At 47.5% G+C, this 27,998-nt stretch overlaps 1 protein-coding gene across 1 annotated transcript; it reads right to left on the bottom strand.

Moving 5' to 3' along the window:
• Positions 1-27,988, bottom strand: SLC39A6 (solute carrier family 39 member 6). Its single transcript, XM_066579220.1, has 9 exons — positions 27,514-27,988; positions 19,299-19,485; positions 15,932-16,101; positions 14,399-14,584; positions 12,167-12,266; positions 9,584-9,967; positions 7,028-7,108; positions 4,865-5,055; positions 1-3,268 (listed from the first exon to the last, which is right to left on the bottom strand). The coding sequence occupies exons 1-9, from the start codon at positions 27,934-27,936 to the stop codon at positions 3,116-3,118; spliced, it is 1,875 nt and encodes a 624-aa protein (XP_066435317.1). The 5' UTR covers positions 27,937-27,988; the 3' UTR covers positions 1-3,115.
• Between the last annotated feature and the right edge of the window lie 10 nt (positions 27,989-27,998).

The raw sequence follows: 27,998 nt of genomic DNA, 5'->3' as shown, positions 1-27,998 counted from the left end.
TTCCCTGATCCCACCCGCCCCCCTATACTTCCCTGGCCACACAGTTTAGTGGTTTTGAAAATCTTAAAACTTTGAATTTTTTAGGGCTGGTCTGGAGATGTCCACAGACACCTAAGGACCTGCCAATCAGCATCTGCAGGGAGGGGGAAGGGTGCATATATGAATATTCATGAGCTTCATTGGACTCCTCTCCAGGCCTGCAACATTTCAAAAGCAAGATTTGCAAAACCACTAAATTGTTCAGTGTAAAGGCTGATTTAAACAAGAAATCGCTCAAAAGAATCTGTCTAAATGCACTGACATCGTGCGGCTTTCATGCATGAGTCATTGATCGCTGAATTCTAGCTTGCCAGAATTGAGTGATCAGCTGTTACCAGGAAAGCAGGCTGTTATCAGCCGGCTGCACTGATAAGATTCTCTGTGCCTGTGTCCTGCAGTGAATTCACAGTGGGGCACGGGCTGTAAGCACAGAGAATAAGCCGTTTGCTTATGCAAAACAGCTGTAGTGTTCAGGCTAGAGATAGCGGCAGTGTCCCACTGTGCCTGCATGGCTGTATAGTAGGTACTTACCTACTATAAAATATGCAAAGATGATCACTCAAAACTGTCACTCAAACTATCGTTTAAGCGATCATCTGTCAGTGTAAATGGGGTGTAAGTGACAGATTGCTGAAAACAGCGTATCACTAGGCCCTGCTGCCCCACAGGTTCCCCTTAAATGCTCACATCTGATCACAGTGCATCACAAGCCCCTTCCTCCTCCCAGACCCTGGGAGCCCAAGAAATGGATATGTGGGCCACAGTATGAACTGCTATAGCGGCTCCCGTAAAAAAAAAGCATTTGTACTTACAAAAACTTTTGTCTGGGGCTCAACAGAAACTAATGAAAAAGCCAACACATTAATCCTTTACTTGAAACGATCACTAGCTTTCATAGAACCTCTGCCTCCATGATAGCCAGCGGAATAAAGTAACTTGTACTACTTCTAGTTAACTAAAATGTTTTTTGAGAAAAAAAAAAAATCATTGTACAGCGCTGGCCACTGGGGGTCTCACATCCTCCTAACTTACTGTCCACTGAGGTTCTCTAGGGGGGGGGGGGGGGGGCGTAAGTCATACTGCACTATGAAGTCTATGAAAGTAGTTAGGAGGAAGAGGAGGAGACATACTCAGACATGCTGTTAAAGCCAATGGTGAGTTATTTAATACCCAGTACTGCTGTACATCATCCTACAGTTTAGGAAAAAATTCTACTTTTCTCACCCATATCTTTACTCAAAAAAGTAAAGCAGCCAGACATTAGCCGCAAGACAATATCAGGGTATGAAATAGTGCATTTTTGTCTCTGTGGCAGCCTCTCCCTTCTGGCATCTTTTTGGATTAACAGTTTTTTCTGCCCAAACGCATCATGTTCTAGGTGTCTATTTTTTTTATTCCTTTTTTTTTGGGGGGGGGGGGGGGGGGTAGGGGAGGCGCATTTCTTACAGGTTTCCATGTGAGGTGGGGTGAGACGAACAAAAAAAAAATAAAAAATTTAGTAGTGGGGGGGGGGGGGGACTTGCTAAACAAGGCTTGTTTTTTAAAAAAAACACAACATGAAAGTTTCGCACTTTTAGCACTGCCTCCTGCCAGTAAGATGGCCGAGCGTTTGAATTTGATTATAGCCTGTGTTCCATCACTGCTCAATTCCCATCTCAAGACTTTTATGGCATACCTATAAAGATGCCAAAGTCCCAGAGGGAATTTGGGAACCGACCACCCACAACACCTTGAATGCCGTGCCCGGGAGGTTCGAAACAGCTGAATGATGTGACCTATGCTGTTTCTGGAACTCCAGCAGAAGTCAATGGGAAAGTCAGACCCCCACCGAAGTTATCCCTTATCCTGTGGATAGGGAAAAAAAAACTTAAATAGCTTGGCACAACCCCTTTAAGGCACATACACCAGAAACCGGTACCACTACTACTGAATACAGCCACAGAAACTCAAAATTGGAGATATTCTATAAGGTTTTCCCACCAAAATTAGTTATTCCCTTTTAACTTGATAGGTGAAAACCATCTTGATCGCTGCCCCCCCCCCCCACCTTTCACAAAAATGGCAGCCCTGAAGATCCCCAAATGAATGAAGCGATTGGCACCACTGCTCCATTCATGTTAACGGGACTGCCATAGATGGCCACGTACAAGCGCTCCGCTACCACCTCTAGCAATCTCAATGACTATAAGGCAGCGTGCATGCTCGACCACCGCTGTATACATTCAGGGCTTTTCAGGACCCCCAGTTGTCAAGACATGTGGATAAGGGATAACATTTTTAGGCAAAACCACCCCTTAAGATACTGACCTGCAGCAGACCTGTGGTGTTCTTTAGGGACTCAAGGGAAATTTGCATGGAAGGAGAAATCGAAATATGCAAGACCACCGTGTAGAACGTAGAATTCTGCGCTTTGTTTCCCTTTCTCATATCTACAAAACTAGGTTTATACCCCCCCCATACCCCACAGCTATGTAAGCTGACCACTACTTGGCATTTGCATGTGCCTTTGGAATAGAAACGCAAGAACATTAGTACCTATGGAAAAAACAACAGATCTACCGGAGAGGTTTGGGACAACGTGTCTAAAGAGGATAAACAGAGCAGCTCAATACATACAGTACATACAAGTGACGAAGTTCTAATTTGGCACAAGTACCCTTGGTTTTAAGGCAGATCCTGAGGCCACTCTCACACAGGCGCTCCCATCGACTTCAATGGGGCCTCACAGACCTGCACTTGAATTTTCCAACGCCACCATTTTCCAGCGCGGTCTGATTTATTTTGCCACGTTTTCGCATTTTTAAAAAACGCACCTCATCACAACGATGGGACGCGTTAAAAAAATGCTGTTGAGCGCGGTAACCCAGCTTACGAAAAAGGGCAGTAAAATGGCGTTGTTTTGCCGACGCTGTGCGCGAGGGCGGCCTCCTAGTGTTACTGCACCGCTGATGACATTACTAAGTGCTACAAGTAGTATAAAATATACATTACATGCTGGCTGCATAAAAGAATTAAATAAACACATACATAAGTTAGTCTACAGCGAGAGGACAAACAGGACCAACATAACCCAGTGTTATAGGTTAACTGTGAAGGCAATTTTATGTTCGACTATAGAGATGACCAACATAATGAAAAAACCTAAAAGAATTCCTGCGTTCTGTAACAGAAAATACCCCCAGCGACTGCAGCCGTGGTCACTTGCATCGTTGTGCAACATTTCCGGAACCTACGGAGAAACATAATCAGCATGTTAGACTGTGGGGGAAAATGCAAGAAGGGCCGTTTCTTTTATTGTTCCACTAAAGCCCAGCAGCTGATATGAGAGGCGCATGCTGAGTGTCCGCAGTAAACACTCAGCCTGAGGGTACATTTACACAGGACTGTCTAAGTGAGCGCACGAGCGGGTGACATCACCGCTAGTCGTTTACACTCGGGCAGATCATCGCCAACTTCTCGCTCAATGCGACACACTGAGCGGAGAGCGTTTAGACGCAGCGAGGAGAGAACGAACCAGCAGTTGAAACTGAGCGATAAACGAGAAGTAAATGATGAGTGTACGATGGCTTTACATTTAGACGTATCAATTAGAGCTTTTCGTTCGTGTGAACCAATTGTGCGCAACAACCGTTAAGTGTAAATGGCCATTAAGGGTGTTCCCCCCCTCCCCCAAATGATCCAGAGGAACAATAGGCGGAAACAAAAAGTTCTAGACTTTAATCCACATCCTCCGCTTTCTCCTTGTTAACTTCCTGGTCCTGGATTTTTCCCCTTCCATTCACTGCTGGAAGTACTGAAATACTTTTGTACATACAGAATCCAATACAGCAGGCCACAACTCTTCTGGTAAACCCTTACTGGGTTTGGCACCAGCAGCCCTTGGATGCAGCCCTTATTGCACCAGCAGCATTTTACAGCTGCACACAACTTTGAAGATTGTATAAAAAGTTGTAAAACGGCCTTTATGTAGGATAATCCACAATAGAAACACTTATTTGGTCTCTAATGCGACCTGCTGAAAGTAAGTTGGGAACTCAGACCGTGTTAAAGCAGCACAAATACTATGGATGATGTATCCTCCAGCTAGGTCATCAATAGTTGATCTGGGACCTACAGCTCGGGTGCCCATGGCGAGTGTCTCAATACACAGGTGTGGGAGCAGAAGCCCTTGGCCGGCGCTTGTGACTGCAGTTGCGGGGTCATTGATTTTTAATGACAGCTGCACCTGCAATTACCATCATCGGTCACAACACAGGGGTCAGAGCCACTGCTTCCACTTCGAAACCCGTGTATCGTAGCGCCAACAGTGGGCGCCCAATCAACTGATCGGCCGATGGTTTCCCAACGATTAACTATTGATTACCTACCCCATCTCCGTTGGTCCCATTGAAGTGAATGGAGCAGTGGTGCTCAGGACTGAGCCACGACTGGGGTGTCTGCACAAGAGGTAAAATCTGTCGTGAGACAAGCCCTTGAACAAACGCCTAAAACTGCGGGTGAAGATTCTCAATTACAAGATATCCCCCCCTTACGACCTAGGTCAATTAACCTAAAGACAGAGTTTCATGCGAGGTCAGGCACAATTCATACATAATTCTACAGGCCGTCCGTCATGCCACTAAAACTAAATCCCCGTTAACGCTTCTCAGCACAGATGTTAGGGCATTCGACGGTTTATGGGCAGCTGAGCGCTAGCTCTTGTGTCTTCCTGATGCCTGCAAGTATAGGGCTTTGTTTTGAATCCCTACACCTTTGGCTTGTCGACTCTGATGTTTGACCTAAGAGACCTGAACACAAGCTTCATTTCATCATTACAGGTACTTACCATGTCAACAAAAGCGACATACATGAATAACCCCGCTGTGAGAGCAAAGATCCACATTGAAACATTTTCTGCATAGTGGCCTATAAGAATGCCAGTGATCATCCCCAGGTATGCCAACATGGCAGACAGCGCATTGTATAACACCGCTTGTCGTACAGTCATGCCAGCTTTCAACAGGATTGCAAAATCACCTAGAAAAAAATAAATCACCATTTAGACCAAAGGGGAAAAAATACATTTGTTCATAGCAATCTCAAAAGGGGTTGTCTGGGACTATTACTTTGTATGAAAGGTCAGGTCCTCAGGAGAAGGCACACATTCATACATAGTTGATTTGTGAAAGTCTGCTGCTCGGTATCACCGAAGATCAGTTGATTGGGGGTCCACAGTCAATGCAGACGGCGCTGTCAATATTGCAGCAGCCCAGGTTGGTACTGCAGGCATACCTCCCATGGAATTCAATGTGATCTGTGCCTGCAGTAGCAATCCGGACAACACGATCTGCCTCGAGTACCATCAACACCAACAGCCAGCCTGGAGAACAGCTGATTGGAGGGGATCCTGAGAGGTGGACCCAAGCCGAAAGCCCTGGACAAACCCTTTAAGTCTGAATTCCTACATTTTTTCCCCAACACCAGACAAACCAATTCAGAAAAGACTACACATTACAGAGATAGACAAGCTCGTCACCAAGGAGGAAGAAAAATACTGTATACACTCGAGTATAAGCTTTTCAGCACTTTTTTTGTGGCGAAAAGCACCCTCGGCTTATACTCGAGTCAGGGAAGGGTTTAAAAAAAAAACTCCATCCCCCCCTCCCAGCCGGCGTCTGTGTGCCTGGCGGCGGTGCGGCAAGCTGCTTTAGAATTCTCCCTGCCGTCATCTCCCTGCTCAGCTCTCAAATTCCCCACCGTCAGCGCTGTGATTGGATTGAGCGCCGGCCAATCACAGCCAGAACTCGATCATTCACAGCCTATCACAGCGCTGATGGCGGGAAATGACAGAGCTGAGCAGAGAACAGCGGGGATGATTCTAGCAGCTTACTACGCCGCCCCCAAGACACAGATGCCGGCTGGGAGGAGAGTATGGAGGTTTTTTTCTTCTTTTACCCAGTATATACTTGAGTATAGCTCTGCTTATACTAGAGTCAATAAGTTTTACCAGTTTTTTGTGGCAAAACGTATTGACTCTGCTTATACTCGAGTATATACTTAATAAAAGGAGTCTACTATTGGGAAAGCATGCTGGAAATCTTCACAGTAATGTTATTTAACCTTAAAGGGGTTGTCCCGTGAAAGCAAGTGGGGGTATACACTTCTGTATGGCCATATTAATGCACTTTGTAATATACATCGTGCATTAATTATGAGCCATACAGAAGTTATTCACTTACCTGCTCCGTTGCCAGCGTCCCCGTCGCCATGGTGCCGTCTAATTTCAGCGTCTAATCGCGTGATTAGACGCGCTTGCGCAGTCCGGTCTTCTGGCTGGTGAATGGGGCCGCTCGTGCCGGAGAGCTGGTCACCGCGTCGTCATCGTAGCTCCGCCCCGTCACGTGTGCCGATTCCAGCCAATCAGGAGGCTGGAATCGGCAATGGAACGCAAGGAAGGAGAAGAAAATCCATGGTGCACCATGAGAGAAGACCTGCGGTCCCCCGTGGGAGAAGACCAGCGGTGCCATCTTCACAAGAAGAAAAGAAGAAGCTGCAGAACGCTGATGCAGGTAAGCGCAATGTGCTTTTTAAAAACTAACCCATGCTTTCTTTTTAACAGGGCAGAATGCGGGGGTAAGTGAAAAAAAAATTTTTTCACTTTCGCCGCGGGACAACCCCTTTAATGTAGAACATAAGAGGACTTTCCCATAATATAAATGAATGAAAACACAAGCAAATCCTCCATCATGAAGCCATTCCATTCAATTGTTGCCCCAAATGATTCTCTGTGTAAAGGTGGGTAAACAAGAGATTCAGCCGTGGGCAAGTGGGGGGGGGGGGGGGGGGGAGAGAAGGGGACAATTCACATTGGAGGTTCTGCCTGCACCTCCCACTGTCACTTTTAAATTTCGAGGTCACAATCATTGAAGGATCACTTAAAAATGCTCTTTAGCTTCGTGGAGCCCCTCTACAACATACGTGTCTGTATAACAATAACTCTTAGTCTTACCCAACTCATGTGGTAGTTCATGGCAGAAAACTGCCACAGAAGTGCTTAGGCCGCTGGAAAGTCCATCGGTGAATGCTGCCCCTGTATATGGAGATAGGCAATATGAAGAGGGGTCATCAGAATCATTTATGTGCTCTACAAGAGATATTAACCACCCTAATGTTGGGCTAAAACTGAAGCTACAAGCCGCCCACTTCCTACAGCCGAGGCGCTCGAGTAGGTGAGCTCCACGGTTCGGCCACTTTCACACGGCAGTATTCTGGATCAGCATTTGTGGGCGAAAACCAAGAATAAAACCTACATAGAAAGCTAGAATGGAAAGATTTGCTCCTCTACGTATCAGACCCTTTCCTGAGTTTGGCTTACAAATGTTGACCAAAATACTTGTAAATGGCCTTAAAGGGATTTTTCCACAATAGCAAGTAATTCCCCATCCACAGGATAGATGACTTGTTATTCAGTGGGGTACCGGAGTGTTCAGTAATGAATGTAGTCGTGGTCACGCGGTGCCAATCCATTCAACGGGACCACCAGAAACAGCGGGGCACTTGAATTCACCTATCTCCAACGCTTCCACTGAAATGAGAAGGCCGTCGCTGCACTCCTAACTGAAGCCTCAGAGCTGCTGTTCTGTGGACCCCCCCCCCCCCCCGGATAGGAGGAAACGTACTATTCTGGGAAGAACCCTTTAAGCCACTGCAGCCATGAGTCCGCAGAGAGAAGAACTCTGCACACAAAGGTGCCAAATTTTAAAAGCAAGTTTCGAGGAACAAAATGAGTTTCTGGACACTCCTGGTGCCGGCTGCTCGGCGACTACAGTCCTGCAACACCTATGTACATGCTGTACTATACTGGCTCTAGAAGGAGAGGAGCCAATACACTCCAGTCCACTATTGGTAAGCAGGAACTACAATGTTACTGTGGTGGGTCTGGAATTAACACTTGGCATTGGTTTTGTTATTTTAACCCCTGACGGAGCCCAGAGATTCTGACATTGTTTTTCCCGACATTGTACTTCATTTAGGTGGTAAAAACAGACATAAAATTTACACAAATTCTATTAAAATCGCCAAAATTGGAAAAATTATGAAAACTCCTTTTTTTCACATTTTCACTTGCAATATATCAACTATGTGCAAACATACTGTACAACTTTTTGATGAGATATACATTTCTATCTATTTACTTTATTCTGGACGCACATTTGAAAAACTTTTTTTTAAACTATTTCAGAGAGATACAAATTTAACATTACTTATCAACATTTAGAGGAACATTTTGTTTTCCTGCACCAAGCCAAGATTGTAAAGGCTCATAGGTGTCAGAATGATAGATACCCCCACAAATGATCCCATCTTAAAAACTACACCCCTTAATGTATTCACTGAGGGATGGGGGGGGGGGGGGGTCAGGAGTATTTCGAACCCACAGTGGGTTTTTTTCCGGAGTTTATGCCATTTAGAGGAGAAAAAAGAAAATTTCATATTTTTGCAAATATGTCATTTTAAAACCAGGTGTTTTTCTATAAAAAAAAAAAATAATAATCTTCCTGGAATGGAGAAGGATCCTGCGCGCTCGTTGGGTACGAGCGTATAGTTCCAGGATTCAGAATGAATACATCTTTATTGGAACGTGTTTCGGGGTGTACACATGCCTTTGTCAAGCTCCTTACATATAAATATACACTAACCTCATTTATAGTGGAAGGGCCCTTACTAGTGATGAGCGAGCATACTCGCTAAGGGCAATTGCTCGAGTGAGCATTGCCCTTAGCGAGTACCTGCCCGCTCAAGAGACAAGGTTCGGCTGCCGGCGGCGGGCAGGAAGCGGCGGGGGGAGAGCGGGGAGGAACGAAGGGGAGATCTCTCTCTCCCTCCCTTCCCCCTGCTCACTGCTGCAACTCACCGCTCTCCCGCTCCAGCAGCCGAACCTTTTCTCTCGAGTGGGCAGGTACTCGCTAAGGGCAATGCTCGCTCATCTCTAGCACTTACCAAATTCTAATCATGATGGACGCCAATCATTAAATGACGATGTAACTTCTGTGGGCATGTGCACTGAAAAACGTGTTCACGTTTGGTTTGGAACGTGGGTTGGAGCGCTCCAAATTTACTATCAATGAGAAGTCATTGCGTAAATATTTGTGATTGTTCATTGAAGGCGATAACCTGTATTCATTCATAAAAAAACAGGCAATTCTGCTATGACTTCAATGAACAATCACAAAAGTACTCTCAGCTCTTCTCAAGGATCCAAAACTAACTTTTTATTTACTTTCATTGACTTTATTTACTTGCCACGTCCACAGCGCACGTGGCTTTAACCCCCAGAGTGAGCTTGTTTTTACGGCCCCTGGGATTACAGCCCACTTAGGCAGAACGTAAAAACACTATGGTAATCACTGAGTTAATGAAATAAATGAACTTCCAAAACGTATTTTCTATGAAAGAGCCGGCAATTTTTTTATTTTATATTTTTTTGTTAACCTTCACGTCTCTTTTGCCCCTAGATAAATGGAAAAGCAAGAAGTCGCCCACCAAGCAGCAATAATTAACTCACCAATTGCTAAGCCATCACTGAAGTTGTGAAGTCCATCACCCATGATTACCATCCAGGCCAACGTAGCGATCCCAGCATCTTTCAGCTCCTCCCGGGAGTAGCGCTGCGAATGGCTGTGCGGATGGTGATTTTGGTGATGATGATGATGCAGGATATGATGGTAGTCATGGTGATGGTGAATGAGGTCATCAGACTGGCCTAGCGTGTCATGAAAGTGGGAATGACATTTGTTTTCACATCCTCTAGACACGTATTCCCGGTAACTAGTTTCATCATGGGAGTGAGCGATCATTACTTCTTCCTCTTCTTCCTCTGGCGCATCAGGCTGTCCGGGCTGGAAGTGATTCCCATCTTGTAATTCGCCCTCTGTGTAGCTTTCGTGATCTGGGTTTATGGATGGAGCAAAAATAGAAATTTAGGTTCACTTATCTTGTCCCGTTTCAGATTCACGGCCCTTCTATTATTGGAGAGCGGTGCATTGTTGAAGTCCGTTGTAAATGGCCTGAAGCCTGTGAAAGTATTAACCCCCTCAGTGTTTTCATACAATCTGAAATTATGATGCATATTCATTTAAAAGTTGTAAATAAACGATGGACTACCCTCACCCACTAGGAGCTGGCAGCAGTTTTTCAGTGTCAAATTGGGTAAAAAAAAAAAAGGTCCCTTTAAATTTCGCTCTCAAATTGATGGACACTGCAGGAAAATACATTCTACACACAAGGATACTTAACCCCTTCCATCCACATGACTTAAGGGTATGTCCTGGCAGCAGGGTACTTTCCGCAACTGGATGTACCCTTACGTCATGTGGATAGCGCAAGATCAGAAGAGATCTCGCACTATCCGGCAGCGGGAGTTGGCTGTCATTCATAGCCGGCCTCCCGCTGCAACAGCAGGGGTGCATTGGATATGCACCCCTGCTGTTAACCCCTTATATGTCACTATGTAGATCGCGGCATGGGAAGGGTTCACAGCATGCTCCCTCTGTGATGTTATCGGGCTCTCGCGATATAAATCGCTGAGAGCCCGGCTGGTTGCCATGGCAACAGGACGCCAGATACCGGCGTCCTGTATTGCCTGTGATTGCTATATAAGCAATAAGGCATTGCAGGAAGTCCTGCAATGCCTTATCATAGCGATCATCAGTGCAATGCTGTAAAAAATGTAAAAATAAATAAATAATGTGCAAAAAATAAAAAAAAAAACACCCTTTTTGGGCTCTCATATTAGGCTTTTTTTTTTTTTTTTTTTTAAACGCACATATTTGGTATGGTAGTGTCCATAACGGCACGTACAATAAGTTGAACATGTTTTTTTATCCTGCACGGCAAAAAGCGTAAAAAAAACGAAGGCAAAAATGCTAATTTTTTTTTAGCTTTTGCCTCCCAAAAAATGCAATAAAAGTGATCAAAACAAGCCATATGTACCCCAAAATGGTACCAATGAAAACTACAGTTCGTCTCGCAAAAAATAAGCCCTCACAGAACTCAGTCCATGGAAAAATAAAAAAAAGTTATAGGACTTTGAATGCAGTGATTCAGAGAAAGAAAAAAAAAAAAACAATTTCCAAAAAAGGGTCTAAAAAAAATATAAGAATTTTGGTATCGTAATCGTACCAGCCCACAGAAAAAAAAAATTGTAATTTTACGCTGCATGATGAACGCTGTAAAAAATAAAAAAACAAAGATCTATGGCAGAATTGATGCGTTTTCTCTCCCTGCGGTCATAAAAAAAACAAAATAATAAACGTTTTACAAAAAATAGTCTATGTACCCAAAATGGCACCAATAAAAACTAAAGTTCGCCACACAAAAAACAAGCCCTCATACGGCTGCATTGACGGAAAAGTAAAGTTGTGGCTTTTGAAAAAATGGAGATTAAAATCCACCAAAAATCGTTGCGCCCTTTAGGCCAAAATAGGCGGTGTCATTAAGGGGTTAAGTGAACTAGTGGTCTGAGTTACAGAGGATGACTCGTTTGCTTTGATTGAAAACAGCAGAGTTTATATACTCAGGATAAAGTCCAGTCAATAGAAACTCCACAACCGATTCCGGGAATTACAACACAGGACAAAGTAAACTTACCTTGGACACGGCCGGCCTGAACAAGATCCTCGTCCCTTCAGGACACGAATGCCTTAGTAACATTTTATAATATTGTACAGTGAACAGCAAAAAAAAAAAAAAACACATGAAGAATGGCTATAAAGCTTCCCCAATCCAAAGAAACCAATGGAAACTGTCCAACCCGCGGCTCCACCGCAATGGACATTGCGGAAAGGTGCGGGAAAAACAAACCTAAACTGTACTGCGCATATCTGACAGCGGCTCACCGCGACCATCCGCAGTACAGAGAAGAGAGTCAGGTATGCAGGGTCGCCGGATGCGGTCAAGACCGGATTCAGCAGCGGACTGCGAGACCATTTATATTAAATACCGCCATACTGTGCTACTGTGTGCGCTCTCATCTTCTACAGCTTTAGGCAGCCAGCTTATTAGAAGACGCCTACTGTGAGAACCCCGCTGTGTTTGGCCGTAAGCCAATACTCTGCATACGGATGGAATGTAACATGGCTATACTCACGGGAAGCGATTTCCGACGGCTCCTTCTCTTCCACGTGTGAATGGTTTGACAGCTGCTTCTTAATTTCCAATTCCTCTTCAGGATCATTTTTCTTCTGATTCTAAAATGAGAAAAATGAATTAAAGTGAACCGGTCATATTGCAGATTCAGTCCAGTCCCAGAGTTATATCCATCTCCGCTTATCCTGGGCTTAGAGGTCCAGTGGGCGGCCTTATCAGCGACTGACACTGCAGCCAATTCTGCATACAGCCATCCACACATAGCTGTCCATCACTGATAGCTCTGACAACCGGACCCCTAAGACCAGATGGAGCAGAGATGTGAATGAACACAAGTTATATTCTATCTGTACACACACACACTATAGATCAGGCAGCATCATCAAGCTACGAGTTTCCCTTTAACCCTTTCCAATCCACTGATGTCTTCAGACATTCTGATTGTAGGCTGTACAGCTCCGATGTCGGAAAACGTCCGGCAGGGTATTCTTACTGTATATTACTGGCCGCTCTGTTGTCGGAGGCCTCTCCAGTATGCCCCATAGCGCAGTACTGGCTCTAACCAGCAGATGGTGCCATTGTATAATGACAGAAGGAGAAAGCCCCCTAGGAAACCCTGAATCCAAAATTGGATTGCAAAGGGTTAAAGATAAAATTACCACAAGAAAACAAAGCAGATTAACCTCTTTCATCCCTTTCAATGGCTTCTCCAATTTAAGGCCCCTTTACATGGAACGAGAGAAAGTGAATGATGATCAGTCTAAAGGCATCAACAACTGAATGATGAATAATAAATGGTTCCCTTTCTGTAGGTTGTTACGCAGGCTCGTATCATCGTTCAGTTTAAACAGCGCTCGTTCTGTTCTCATCCCTTATAAGACAGATGTGAATGACTGAATGATTTCTTGTTTGAACGAGCCAGCGCTGTATCTGCTGTATAAACAGGCGGCCCGAGCGAACTCAGATATCGTTCCAACAAGCGTTTGGTGTAATCGGACCCTTACTCGAGCAACACTGTATTCAAAAGAGTCATTAATGGTGACTGGATAAAACAAGGAGGGCCTTGAGTGAAAATCCATCAAAATAAAACCCTGCACCCAGCTCTCCTCGGAGTAATGGTTAGTGCCCCATATTAGGGTAAAACAGCCATACGCTCTCTACCTCCGGGGATTTCTAATTTTAAAACCTTTTCCTCTCTCGTAGGATACTACTAGAGATGAGCGAGCATACTCGCTAAGGACAATTACTCGAGTGAGCATTGTCCTTAGCGAGTACCTGCCCGCTCGGAAGAAAAGGTTCGGGTCCCAGCGCGGGTGAGCGGTGAGTTGCAGGAGTGAGGAGGGGGGGAGAGAGAGATCTCCCCTCCGTTCCTCCCTTCTCTCCGTCGCCCTCCGCCCCCCGCCGGCACCCGAATCTTTTCTCCCGAGCGGGCAGGTACTCGCTAAGGGCAATGCTCGATCGAGTAATTGTCCTTAGCGAGTATGCTCGCTCATCTCTAGATACTACCAAAAATGTTAGTGAAAGACCCCCTTTGCTAGTTTACCTGCAGGCTCACAGCCGGTGCTCAGATGTATCTTGCCATCAGTTTCAGTTGTCCGCCTCGCTCTGCTTTTTGTAAGGGTGTACTTAGAACGGCGATTTTCCCGCATCTCGTACGTTGCAAGATGCAGAGATTGCACGGGGAAAGTGTAAAGGCTGAATCGACACGTGCAAATTCATCTCATAGCGAGAGGAAAATTGCAGCAGGTTTTATTTTTGGGCGATTCCATTTGCTCTATGGGAGCAAAAAGGGGGGGGGCAAGTAAAGCAGTTTTCATGAGAGTGCATTTTTTTGCTATCATAGGAAATGATGCACGATTTTTCACATTATGCAAGTATGTCGGCCCAAGTTCTTTGACCAGATATCACACTCATCCATGTAAATGCGCTCCAATTGACAAAAGCCAACTTGGTGTAGGCACTGAACTAGCTATACAAAAGAAATCTGCGTTTTGTACCGAGCAGTAAACCCGCTAGTAATCCTGACCGCACACTATGGTTACATTCACACACAGCAACATTTCTGAAGACGGAAAAATCGGTTCCATATAAGAGAATGGGATGGTTTCCAAACACGTGCATGGACTTCAGCAAACCCCAAAGAGACCAGTAAGACGGCTACAAACCAGAGGAGAATTCACCCAACAGCCTGTAAATAAAGTACCGCAACCATAGAAGGGTCAGGCAGATGTACCGTCTGTTTCTTGTCTCTGTACTGCTTGATCAATGTGAGCAAATGCTCCACCAGGAACATAAAGTAGAGACCCCCCAGCGCCGTCAGGCCCTTCCAAGTTGCATCTAAGGCCGCATGTTCTTCATGTTCATCTTCATGGGTTTTATTCACAAGTCCACCATGGCTGTGGTAGTGCTTGGAATGGGACTAAAGGAGGAGGGGAAAAAAAGTTATATATTACATTTTCAAAAGCTTCTTCACACTTATTTATGTATGCTGTTCAATGCAGCTTTGCTGGAGTTACTGAACATGCTCTTGTTTAGTGGAGAACTTGTAAAAGAAGCCAAGAAGCTATGATTAAGGCTTCTTTCTCACGAGCGTATATAGGCCATCGTTTTTATGGCCGGCCGTTATACGCTACGTTGGGGGGAAGCTAAAACTCTTCTCCTTCCCGCTTGTTCTTCGCAATGGGAGGGGGCAGAGCTAAGCGCCGGCCTGCCTCCTCCCATTGATAGCTATGGACAAGGGGCGGGGAGAAGGCTGGCGCTTCGCCCACATCTCACCCCTTGGCCACAGCCAGCAACGGGAGAAGGCAAGACAGGTTGGTGCTTAGCTCCACCCTCATCCCGCCCCCTCCTATTGCAGAGAGCAAGCCGGGAGGACAGGACAGGTGAGCCTGCACCGAGGGGGAAAGGGGGTGGAGAGAAGAGCAGAGGGATGGATCCGGCCCAAAAGATCTAGTTCCAGGACTATCTTTTGGGCCCGACGTGAAAAAACGCCCGACGCTATTACATCTCAGGAATACGACCATGTGATCTAATGCATTGGAATCCAATGCATCAGATCACACTGTATATCAGCCGCCCTGAAAATAGCCAGCTGATATATGCTCGTGGGAAAGAAGCCCAAGGCTGTATTTACACAAGGAAGTGCGATATCAGTCTGTGAAACCCGAAAGAAAAAATAATATTTCACTGCAACACTTTTGCTGGCCAAAAAAAAAAAAGTGGGTACACAAGGAAAAAGGGGGGAATGGGGTAACTAACACAACACCAACATGTTCAATCATCCACATTGTAAGTTTCACGTGTAATATCAAAAGATTAACAAAGGTAGAGGGCAGGAAGGAACAAAGGGAATTGGGGGCTCTGCTTGGTGATCCATTCTCATCATTATGCGAGGAATGTGTTATATGGAGATATGTAGCTTGGCTGATAAATGGGGGATGGGAATTATTTGTTCCTGTAGGGGATCCATTTAGGCCAGGTTTTAAGGCGTTTCTCCGTCTTTCCTTCTTGGAGAGGTCTTGTTTTTATAAAAGCATCACGGCATGTGAGCAGACTAAGGTTATGCCCGTGTGCACATGCTAAACACGTACATAACAGGTAACATTTTGAAGACACCACCATATATATGCTAGGTGCACCCACACAACTCCATACGAGGTGATCCACATTATATACATAGTAGTAAAATCACCCGTGTGTTCTGCATTCTGTTATAGACATGCCTACTGCTGGACGTCACCATGACACGGCATGAGGAATGACTTACATGTGGAAGAAGGTGTAAGAATGCATCTCCGCTCAAGGTGCCGACCGCCAGGGCCACCAGGAAACTTAGCAGAAATTTGAAGAAGACTTTATTCATAAGAGGAACCAAGATGATCCCCAGTAACGAGAGTACACTGATAATAGTAATGGCTATAAAACCACCAATCCAGGCTGTCAATATAGAGAAGGGGAAAAAAGGGAGAAAAAAAAACACATTAAAATCATTCAGAAACTTTTCTGTAGAAGTTTTAGAATTCAAAGCAACCTTTCAGCTGCACGCCGAGGTACTCCGGTATGAAATATACTCTACGGTCATGCTCACACGTCGCTGAATCACAGCAGATTGCCTCAAATTTTGGTGCAGATCTGCAGCCGATTTCACCCTTTCAAATAAATTAAAAATGCAGGAGTGAAATCGGCTGCAGATCTGCACCAAAAGCCGTTCCAGAAAATGTTAAGAATATTGTAGATCGATATATCTGTTAATTGTTTTTGGCTATTAGATTGTAGACTAGGAAGATAAAGCATCCTGCTAGTATAAGTGGTGAAGGGGTTAAAGGTAACCCTTTGTATATACCAGTGTGTACAGAACAGAGATAAGGTGGTCCCTCAGACCCCCTCCCTTGCATGCCTTCCCACTGACATAACGGTTTCATTGTATGTTATTGTTACACCTTAAAAGGTATAACTTATGTTAATCATTTTAGTTGTAGCTAGAGATGAGCGAATAAACTCGTTTCGAGTAATTACTCGATCGAGCACCGCGATTTTCGAGTACTTCCGTACTCGGGTGAAAAGATTCGGGGGGTGCGGGGGGGAGGCGTGGCGGAGCGGGGGGGTAGCAGCGGGGAACAGGGGGGAGCCCTCTCCCCCCCCCCCCCCACTCCCCGCTGCAACCCCCCCACTCACCCACGGCGCCCCCCGAATCTTTTCACCAGAGTACGGAAGTACTCGAAAATCGCGGCACTCGGGCGAAAAAGGGGCGCGGCCAAGTAGGTTCGCTCATCTCTAGTTGTAGCCAATCATGCATTCTTATTGGTTTGGGATGTATAGATTTTTCCTGTGATGTCATTTAGGATATATAAACCACATGCAGATCTGAATACATTAGAAATCATTTGATACCGCAACAGGCTGGTGTGATTTGTATTTCTCCTGAGGGCCCATTGCTTCTACACGAGATCTAGGATTGTCTTCTCCTTGGTAAACAAATCAAATTCTCCTAACAGAAAATCCATGACAGTAGTGTAGAAAATGATGTGGCGATTTGGTGGGCTCACATCCTATAATGAACAAGGTCTAGTAGTGTTCTCATGGGGGCAGGATGACAGCTGGCAGAGATATCCCAGAGTAGATGAGAAAACGCTACGGGCAGCGTGCCTTGAGGGTTATGAGTGATATGAGGAGCGGTGGAGTCCAGGGTGAGCGGTAGGAGCAGGCGATGCCGGCCTCGGCTACGCCAAACAGGCTTTTTATATTAAAATATATAAATGTGAGAAAAGGGGGCAGGAGAGAGGCAGAGCTGGGAAAGAAATCTTCCACTGACTCCTTGTACAAATAGACATTCCAAACATTAGCAAGCCAAAATAATCACAACATTCAAGGCTGGTGACATTTTCTTTGAAATGGTTTAAATGTCAAAATCATACAAAGTTCGCAGTGTAGAGCAACTCATGATTACTGATGTATGGCATTCTGAGGGTGAGTCTTTGCGGTGGCTGCTAACTCTTTAACCCCTTCAGTTGCAGGTTTTTTATTACCATGTCATGCCTCACAGAGTAGATTTTTTTTAATGAGTTATTTCAGCACTAGAGCTGTCCACGGAAATCTTCCGGGGTTTAACTGCATGGTCAGTGCAGCAAGCCCCGGAGATTTTCTGGGCATGCCACTAAGGGGGTTAAGGGACAAAGTGCTGTAAAATTTACGGCGCTTGGTCCTCTTGGCGTTAATCCCGGCTGATGGCAGAAGTACAACGCAGGATTAAAAGGTTCTGCCCCTCCAATTTAGAAAAAAAAAAGGGCAGTAAAACTACCACATGGGTAAAATCCCTAAAAGGTCTAGTCCTTTAGGACTGCCTGGAAAACCCTTTTAAGTACAACCATTGTCAAGTGGAAGAGTCTAGGAGCATCAGACAAATCAGTAGACCATGGAAATTCACGGAGCACAATGGCCAAGTCCTGAAACAGGTTACATGTATACCAAATTAAATCTATCTAGATGTCCTCTGGAAGGATGAATCCCGTTTTAGTAACTGGCAGTCTGATGTGTACGGTTTGGGCTGGGTTCCTAATTTCCAATACAAGGTTAAAACTAGAGTACAAAGTCATTTGAGACAATTAGGTTTCCAACTTTGTGGCAACAGTACGGAGACAGCCCTTTCATGTACCAGCATTACCGTGACCTCTGAACAAGGCAAGGTGTATGGAAAGTGTGATTGTTCCCAGTGAGAGAAACCAAGTAATCTTGTAGAGATGATACCTTTTAACGGCCAACAAAAATACATGGTTATTGCGAGCTTTCCAACCCTTCCTTAGGATAAGGTATGTGGAAGATATGGTTTGTGGAGTTTGATGAAGAACCTGTCGTCCTCCCCACTGAACACCTTGGGATGAATTGTAAGGTCCACCGTGAACCAGACCTTTTCGCTCAACATCTATGCCAACGCATCTAATAGAACATTTGTGAGGGCGAATTCCCACAGACTCAGAAATCTTGTGAAAGCCAAAGTAGAGGCCATTAAAAAGCACAAAAATGAGTCTAACTTCATATTAACTTTGGTTTTTAAATGGGATGTCCAACAATGTCACGTAGGGGCGACCGACCAACGTTCACACAGAGCGGTGAACCTTTTGGACAAAATATTCTGTAATTGTGGAGACATTCTGGGAATAAGCGTATGGACAGCGGTAGAGGATGCACTACTGTATATGCCTCTTTCTAAGAACAGACTACAGGAGTCTACAGCTTCAGGGATCAGTCACACGGGCGCATCGGCATCCATACACCGGCGGCGATGCGGCCGTGTGACTGCAGGAAGGAGAGGGACGTACCTGAAGACGGCCGTCTCTCTGCGGCGCAGGAGGAAAGAACACATGACCGGCAACGGGCGCATCGTCCGGATGCCGATGTGCCCGTGTGACTGAGCCCTCAGAGAAATGGCAGGAAGTGAGATTCTACTGAGTGCCGTGCTTTTTACCTATTGTTAAGGCAGTTCAGCTATTACAATTAACTAGAAGTTAATTATAAAGCAATCCCTGCACACTTTAATGAAAGTAACCCCACAAAATAGAGATGCCCTTCAGAGAAGTCACAACAATCATCCTTCTACACCAGGAAGAAAGTCCAGAGTGAAGCTCTAAGATTCTTACCCACTTTCTTGGAGTAGACTTTTTGGCTACTTTCCGCCACCATTTCTTTATCAGCGTTAATCAGGCAGGACTTCCTGTCAATTTGATTGATAATTGCCGGACATATGTAGCCAAACTCATTGACACCAAGCAGCATGTTCTCGTCCATCCCGTGCAGCGTCAGCAGTCTGGAAGCATTGATTAAACACTGCAACCAAGTGAGAGAAGTTACAGTTAGAGCGCAAAGGGGTTACTTCCCCCATCATGTATATTGGGCTACCCTCTTGTAGCAGCTCCTACAAGCAGCATAAGCTAAAGTAATGGCTCATAGGAGCTCGAGCGCCGAGTACCAGGATGCCACTTCATACTCCGCTTCCTCATTGCTCACACTGTATACAGCGGACTACTTTATGGGCATGCTCATGGAGAATAGGACTAGTCGTGACGTCATGAGCTCTTGCACAAGTAGTCCGCTATATACAAGGAGCAGTGGCTTCACGGTGGACAGAGAAACCGGGAGGAAGGCGAGTGACATCTCCAGACTCAGCACCCCAGCAACTATGAATTCATAACTTTAGCTTATGAGACTCATGGGAGCCGGCATAGGACCAAGAAATAAGATTGTTATCAGTCCCCAACGCATATTAACTTTTTCCACAACACTTCTGCCCTATTCAGCAATTCCCTCAACCTGATTGATGAATCGGCCAACCCAAACAACCAATCAGGTTGCTGGAATTATGAATCGGCCAGCCCAAACAACCAATCAGGTTGCTGGAATTGCTGAATAGGGCAGAAGTGTTGTGGAAAAAGTTAATATGCGCCCCCAACTTGTGTACAGCAAAATAATATGTACCATATTAGCCAGAAAAAACTATGAAATATAAAATACTGTTATTTAAAAACAAGCTAGATTATTATAGAACTGTTATCTTTTATTGGCTAACTAGAAAATTGTTTTGGCAAACTTTAGGAGCGCAGAGGCCCCGTCATCAGTAACCATGATCAAATGAATGACAGGAAAAGACAGTGAACCCTTTAACCGTAATGTGCCATTTGTCTGTCATTGCAGGCAAGACCTTAGGAAGGGTCTGCCAAGGATTTTTGCTGATTAACCCGTCTATGACAGGCCTTAAAGGAGATGTCCCGAGGCAGCAAGTGGGGTTATACACTTCTGTATGGCCATAATAATGCACTTTGTAATATACATTGTGCATTAATTATGAGCCATACAGAAGTTATAAAAAGTTTTATACTTACCTGCTCCGTTGCTAGCGTCCTCGTCTCCATGGTGCCGACTAATTTTCGGCCTCCGATGGCCAAATTAGCCGCGCTTGCGCAGTCCGGGTCTTCTGTAGTCTTCTATGGAGCCGCTCGTGCCAGAGAGCGGCTCCGTGTAGCTCCGCCCCGTCACGTGCCGATTCCAGCCAATCAGGAGGCTGGAATCGGCAGTGGACCGCACAGAAGAGCTGCGGTCCACGAAGGCAGAGGATCCCGGCGGCCATCTTCAGCAGGTGAGTATGAAGACGCCGGACCGCCGGGATTCAGGTAAGCGCTGTGCGGGTGGGTTTTTTAACCCCTGCATCGGGGTTGTCTCGCGCCGAACGGGGGGGGGGTTTAAAAAAAAAAAACCCGTTTCGGCGCGGGACATCTCCTTTAATAGAATGCCAACAAAACTAAAATAAACTGCAATACTGAAGTATTGCAGTGTATTGTATTAGCAATCAATCGATTGTGGGACTTAATTTTTTTTGTTTGCAATAAGAAAAAGAATATTTTTGTTTCAAAATCTCCTACCCCCCCCAACCCCATTTTTAATGTAAGGAAAAAAACAAAACACGTATTTGAGATCGTCACGACCGTAAAATACATACAAAATGCCAGAATTGTGCTTTTTTTTGGTCCTCCTGCCTCCAAGATTTTTTTTTAATATAAAAAAAAAAAAAAGATCAAAAAGTTGGATGTACCCCAAAAAAGGTACCAGTAGAAACTACACATCATCCCGCAAAAGACAAGTCTTCAAACAATCTCATCAACTGAAAAAAAAAGTTAAAGGTTAAAAGCTAGCGGCAGAAAGTAATTTTTTTTTTCTTTTAAAAAATGAAATCTTTAAAAGCAGTAGAAAAACAAAAACAAAAAACACAAATTTAGTATCGCTGTAATTGTACTGACCCACAGAATAATATTAGACAGATTACTGCTGTAAAGGAACCCACCGCCAATAGGTAAAAGAGGCAGGAAAAGAGTAAGCCCTGTTGGAAAACCAGGATACAAACTGGATTGGAAAGGGTTAAAGCTGCTCCCCCTTCTGTTAGAAGAGCGGAGCCCTAAGCTGGGTGTGCGCTTCCAGGGTGTCAGTATGCCCAGCGGAGCTCCTAATCCCTTCATGTCAGAACATACCCATATAGCAATGGCATGGGCGATTCTCCATGGGCAGCGCCATTGTGACAGCTGCAGCTCACCAGTGCTGTGGTAGCTCCTATGGGTACGTCAATACCAGACTAAGGCCCCCTGTCCACGGCCATTACGGAATATCGCCAGCTATAGGAGGAGGGGCTGCTGTCATCTCTCTGTGGTGAGCCTATGTGACAAATAGGCTCACCGTGGAGAATCGCGGCATGCCGCAATTTAGTTCCTGCGAGCGGAGGACCACTATGATTCTCCGCTCGTGGACGCCGCAGCTGTGCTTTCCATAGCAACACTATGGAAAGCTGGAAACATCCATTTGAGTTAAAGGGGTACTCCGATTGTGAAGAGTCCTCAAAAATTCCAGATATAAAAGGTGTGTGCGCCATGTTTATACACCGCTGGTTACGGGTATTATTCTCCTTTTCCCGCTCTCCATTTCGGATGTTTCCCCACACTGCCCTTTTCCCAGATGGCCACCGAATCCCTGCTGATATGAAGCTTGAAACTACATTTCCCACAATTCTCTCTATGCTTGCTTCCTATGTGCGTCCCCGTTAAATGCTGCCCTGCTATTGGTCAGCAATCCGGTCCTGCAGGCTGAAGAGAAAGAAGCCGTCCCTGGCTATTCCTACTGAGCGAGCCTGGAATGTAGGATGGAATGTCTACAGGACGTATCCACGGCAACCTGGGAACAACACCTGTGCAGGAGAAGCTGATGGCCGATAGAGGGACAGACAAAGCAGAACCGCACTGCAAACTGAAGAGCCCGAGAGGTTCGCAAGCTCGCTGTAACATCATGTATTTTTGTTAGCCATTAAAAGGTATATCTACAAGATTACTTGGTTTCTCTCACTGAGAATAATCACAATTGGATCTGCAGAGGACACAGCCTGCCGGCAGCAAGATCTTCAACAACGGGTACAAAGCGTTAAAAGGAAGTGAAACCGGGGCTGCACGTGCATATCAAGAAAACGAAGACCGTGACAACAGACGGGAACGGGACAGGAAACAGCCAAGGAAACGATGGAGACGTCCAAGCAGCTCAAGACTTCATCTTCATCAGAACACAAAAATCATCAGCAATGAGGAACCAGGACTTAAAGGGGTTGTCTCGCGAAAGCAAGTGGGTCTATACACTTCTGTATGGCCATATTAATGCACTTTGTAATGTACATCGTGCATTAAATATGAGCCATACAGAAGTTATTCACTTACCTGCTCCGTTGCTAGCGTCCCCGTCGCCATGGTTCCGTCTAATTTCGGTGTCTTCTTGCCTTTTTAGACGCGCTTGCGCAGATCCGTCTTCTCCCTTCTTCTCCCTTCGGTTCCGCTCGGCAGCATCGACATTTTGGCTCCGCCCCCTTGTACGCATCATCGCGTAGCTCCGCCCCATGACGTGTGCCGGTTCCAGCCTCCTGATTGGCTGGAATCGGCACATGACGGGGGCGGAGCTACGCGATGACGCGAAAAGGGGGCGGAGCCAAAACGCCGATGCTTCCAAGACCAGCCGAAGGGAGAAGATGCATCTGCGCAAGCGCGTCTAAAAAAGCAAGAAGACACCGAAGTTAGACGGAACCATGGCAACGGGGACGCTAGCAACGGAGCAGGTAAGTGAATAACTTCTGTATGGCTCATATTTAATGCACGATGTACATTACAAAGTGCATTAATATGGCCATACAGAAGTGTATAGACCCACTTGCTTTCGCGAGACCACCCCTTTAAAATAAAACGAAATCACACGGCGCAATGTTAACCCCTTAGTGACCAGGCCTGTTTGCGCCTTAGTGACAAAGCCAAACTTTGGAAATCTGCCATGTGTCACTTTAACATAGAATAACACCGTAAAGGTTTTGCATATCCCAGTGATTCTGACCTTGTTTTTTCACCACATGTTGTACTTCATTTAGGTGGTAGAAATAGACTGATAGAACTTGTGTATATTTATTAAAGGCGCTAAAATTGGGAACATTTTGAAAAAATTATTTTCAACTGTAATACATCTAATATGTGCAGACATACTGTACACATTTTTGATATATTATTTCCATCTGTTTCCTTTATTCTGGACGCACATTTCAAAAACTTTTTTTTAACCATTTAGGAGACGTACAAATTTAACATTAACTAACATTTTGAGGAACACTTTATTTTCCGGCACCAAGCCAAGATTGCAAAGGCTCATAGGTGTCAGAATGATAGAGACACCCCCCCCCCCCCACAAATGACTATTTTATAAACTACACCCCTTAATGTATTCACTGAGGGGGGGCAGGAGTATTTTGACCCCACAGTTTTTTCAGGAATTAATGCAATTTGGAGAAAAAATAAAATCTCATATTTTTGCAAATACGTCATTTAAAGACTTTTTTTTCTATATTACACATGAAAATAAGGATTTGCACCCCAAAATGGATACCCGTTTGTCCCGTGTTCAGAAACATTCCCATTGTGGCCCTAATATTATGTCTGTATGCACAACGGGGCCCAAACCGAAAGGAGCAGCCGGTGGCTTTCAGAACAGACATTTAGCATGAAGGTGATTTAGGCCCCATTGCCTACTTGTAGACCCCTTGAGTGGCCAAAACGACAGAGAACCCCAACAAATTACCCCATTTTGAAAACTAGACCCCTTAACGAATTCATCAAGGATTGTACTGTGTATTTTGACCACACTGTTTTTGAATGAACCTAAACGGAAAAAAAAAAAAATTTCTTTTTTTTTTTGGTAATTGAGTCATTTTAACAGTTTTTTTTGTACAGCACACACAGGAATGTAGACTTGCATCCCAAAATGAATCCCCCTGTTTATCCTGTGTTCAGAAACATACCTATTGTGGCCCTAATCTTATGTCCAAATGTACAACAGGGCCCAAACCGGAAGAAGCATTACATTTCAACTGGTTAACTTTTATGTGATCGCCATTATTCATTGGATAACGGTGATCACATGACTAGAGACCGCCCACCGCGGCCCTCGGTCACTGCTGCTGGCTCTCAGCTATCTTTAGTAGCCAAGAGCAAGGAGATTCTAAGTTTCCCAGGTCACCCTTAGCTTCTGCACTTACGTTAGGGAAACGTCCGCGGATCAAGATCCTGTCGGGGGACATCGCCAAAAGTCTTAGGTAAGTATTTTCACCTCTCCTCACAAATAAGATCCGTGACAGGTGGTGAAATTTTAACTTTTTCTTTCCTTTTACGCGATTGCCGTTAACCACTAGATGGCGATAACGTGACCAATAACCGTGTACTGCACCCCCCCCCCTCCCCCCGCCGTAAAATCTCTAGGCCCTCGACTACATTTGGTAGCGAGGAGCAGAGAGATTTTAAATTACCCAGCAATCCACAGCTTTTGCGCATGCATCTGGCATTTTGGCGACGGGGGAGTGCGCAGAAGCTGGGGTAAGGTCCGCAGATAAATCCAAGGGCCTTAGGTACGTCATTTCATCCCCCCTTTCTAATATATGTGAGGGGGAAATAAAAGCTATTACGTCACTGGGAACCTCATACAGCCATGGTAGCCAGGAGCAGAGGGATTTTAAATTTCCCGGGGTGCAAGCCCCTCTGAGCACGACATCATACATCGGGCATGCATGCACAGGAGGGACCGTCATGTCCTGGAAGACCGGGACATCGTGGAGGACCAGGGTGAGCATTCTCACCTCCCCTCATGGATCCGATCTGTGAGGGGAGATGAAACTGACTTCATATTACTGTTTTAAACTTTTCTGTGACGGCCGCTATCGGATAGTCCCGGGGACCACTCACTGCGGTCCCGGGTGACGACATCCGCTTACCAGCTACCTTCAGTAGCCGAGAACCTGGCTTTCTCAAATGTCCGGTGCTGATATTCTCTTCTGCACAAGCGCCACCAGTTTTCCTATGGCGCGCATGTGCAGAAGACGCCAGAGGGTCCATTCGGACCAGTTAATCGGGGGACATCGCAGAGGATGGGGGTGAGTAGTTTCAGCCCACCTCATGGATGCGATCTGTGACGGGAGCTAAAACTAACTTTGTATTTACTTTCATGGGATCAGCGCTATCCATTGGATACTTCATACTATCAAAGCCGACACCAACATGTGAGCGATAAACTGGAAGAAGCCGTTCAACACTGAACCGCGTGGAGACGATTCATACAGTGTCCGAGAGACGCCCCGACTAAACGGAGAGATCGCTTCAACACATTAGCACTAAGGCTTGAAAAATAAGAAAATCCTCCCCGCCCCCGACACCCCTTAAAGGGACCTTCCAGACGGGACGGAATTACATGGCAGCTACGGAATTCCACCCCAGTATCACCAGCCCTAGTTGCCGATTCTGATGCAGACCTGCAGGCTCTAAGTCATTTTCAATTGCACATCAAAACCCGCAAGTAGCCTGCAGAATTTAGTACGGCTTGTGGTGCGCCCTGCGGTGACAGATCCCTTGTAGAGTTCAGTACTGCGTAGAAGATGTCAGGCATATACAGTCCTCACGTCCAGGCACACCACCCACAGAACACAACCCCCCCCCCTCCGCGGCGGCCCTCGCGTCCAGGCACACCACCCACAGAACACAACCCCCCCCCCTCCGCGGCGGCCCTCACGTCCAGGCACAGCGCTCACAGCGCACGGCCCCTCCCCCCCCTCCGCGGCGGCCCTCACGTCCAGGCACAGCGCTCACAGCGCGCGGCCCCCCCCCTGGCCCTCACGTCCAGGCACGGCCCCCCTCCCCCTCCGCGGCGGCCCTCGCGTCCAGGCACGCCACCCACAGCGCGCGGCCCCCCCTCCGCGGCGGCCCTCGCGTCCAGGCACGCCACCCACAGCGCGCGGCCCCCCCTCCGCGGCGGCCCTCGCGTCCAGGCACGCCACCCACAGCGCGCGGCCCCCCCTCCGCGGCGGCCCTCGCGTCCAGGCACGCCACCCACAGCGCGCGGCCCCCCCTCCGCGGCGGCCCTCGCGTCCAGGCACGCCACCCACAGCGCGCGGCCCCCCCTCCGCGGCGGCCCTCGCGTCCAGGCACGCCACCCACAGCGCGCGGCCCCCCCTCCGCGGCGGCCCTCGCGTCCAGGCACGCCACCCACAGCGCGCGGCCCCCCCTCCGCGGCGGCCCTCGCGTCCAGGCACGCCACCCACAGCGCGCGGCCCCCCCTCCGCGGCGGCCCTCGCGTCCAGGCACGCCACCCACAGCGCGCGGCCCCCCCTCCGCGGCGGCCCTCGCGTCCAGGCACGCCACCCACAGCGCGCGGCCCCCCCTCCGCGGCGGCCCTCGCGTCCAGGCACGCCACCCACAGCGCGCGGCCCCCCCCTCCGCGGCGGCCCTCGCGTCCAGGCACGCCACCCACAGCGCGCGGCCCCCTCTCTGCGGCGGTCCTCGCGTCCAGGCACGCCACCCACAGCGCGCGGCCCCCTCTCCGCGGCGGTCCTCGCGTCCAGGCACGCCACCCACAGCACGCGGCCCCCTCTCCGCGGCGGTCCTCACATCTAGGCACACCACCCACAGTACACGGCCCCCTCTCCGCGGCGGTCCTCGCGTCCAGGCACGCCACCCACAGCACGCGGCCCCCTCTCCGCGGCGGTCCTCGCGTCCAGGCACGCCACCCACAGCACGCGGCCCCCTCTCCACGGTGGTCCTCACATCTAGGCACACCACCCACAGTACACGGCCCCCTCTCCACAGCGGTCCTCGCGTCCAGGCACGCCACCCACAGTACGCGGCCCCCTCTCCACGGTGGTCCTCACATCTAGGCACACCACCCACAGTACAGGGCCCCCTTTCCATGGTGGTCCTCACATCCAGGCACACCACCCACAGTACGCGGCCCCTTCTCCACAGCGGTCCTCACCTCCACCCGGGCCCCGGTAGTCATGCCCGCAGAGGTGATGTGCCGCCGCCGCCGCCGCCTCCCCGGCTCCTCACACGCAGTCCGGCCGGGCTCCGCAGCGCCTCCCACAGACGGGTGCAGCTCATGGTGATGGTGGTGCCGCGGGCGGTCGCCGGTGGTGCCGCTCAGTCTCTGCACGCTCAGGCTGTGGAGTAGTTGCCGGAAGCCGTCCACCGTCAGGCTCTGGTTGTTCGTCCCGTAGCGCTGGAAGAGCAGCAGCAGGTTGTGGCGCTGAGCCCGCACCGCCAGCGCCGGGGCTTCTCCGGAGGGGAGCGGGCTGGACACGGCGCTGCCCGGGCTCAGTGTGACGGTGATGGCGGCCTCGGTGCCGGGGCTCCGGCGGTAGAGAATGGCGGTGACCAGCAGCACGGACAGCGGCCCCATCCTCCCGCGTGCGGCTACTCACTGCTCTGCAGTCCCAGACTGAACGCCGGTGCCGCCCACAC

Source organism: Eleutherodactylus coqui, chromosome 9 (genome assembly GCF_035609145.1).
Source record: "Eleutherodactylus coqui strain aEleCoq1 chromosome 9, aEleCoq1.hap1, whole genome shotgun sequence".
Taxonomy (NCBI): Eukaryota; Metazoa; Chordata; class Amphibia; order Anura; family Eleutherodactylidae; genus Eleutherodactylus; species Eleutherodactylus coqui.
This window is presented reverse-complemented; position numbering and strand designations above follow the sequence as displayed.

Coding starts and splice junctions, on each gene's coding strand:
- SLC39A6 (XM_066579220.1), bottom strand. CDS start 27,936: ATGGGGCCGCTGTCCGTGCTGCTGGTCACCGCCATTCTCTACCGCCGG. Junction 14,585..15,931: donor TCTTACACCTTCTTCCACAT/GTAAGTCATTCC, acceptor CTCCTCCTTTAG/TCCCATTCCAAGCACTACCA. Junction 5,056..7,027: donor TGAACTACCACATGAGTTGG/GTAAGACTAAGA, acceptor ATTTTTTTCTAG/GTGATTTTGCAATCCTGTTG.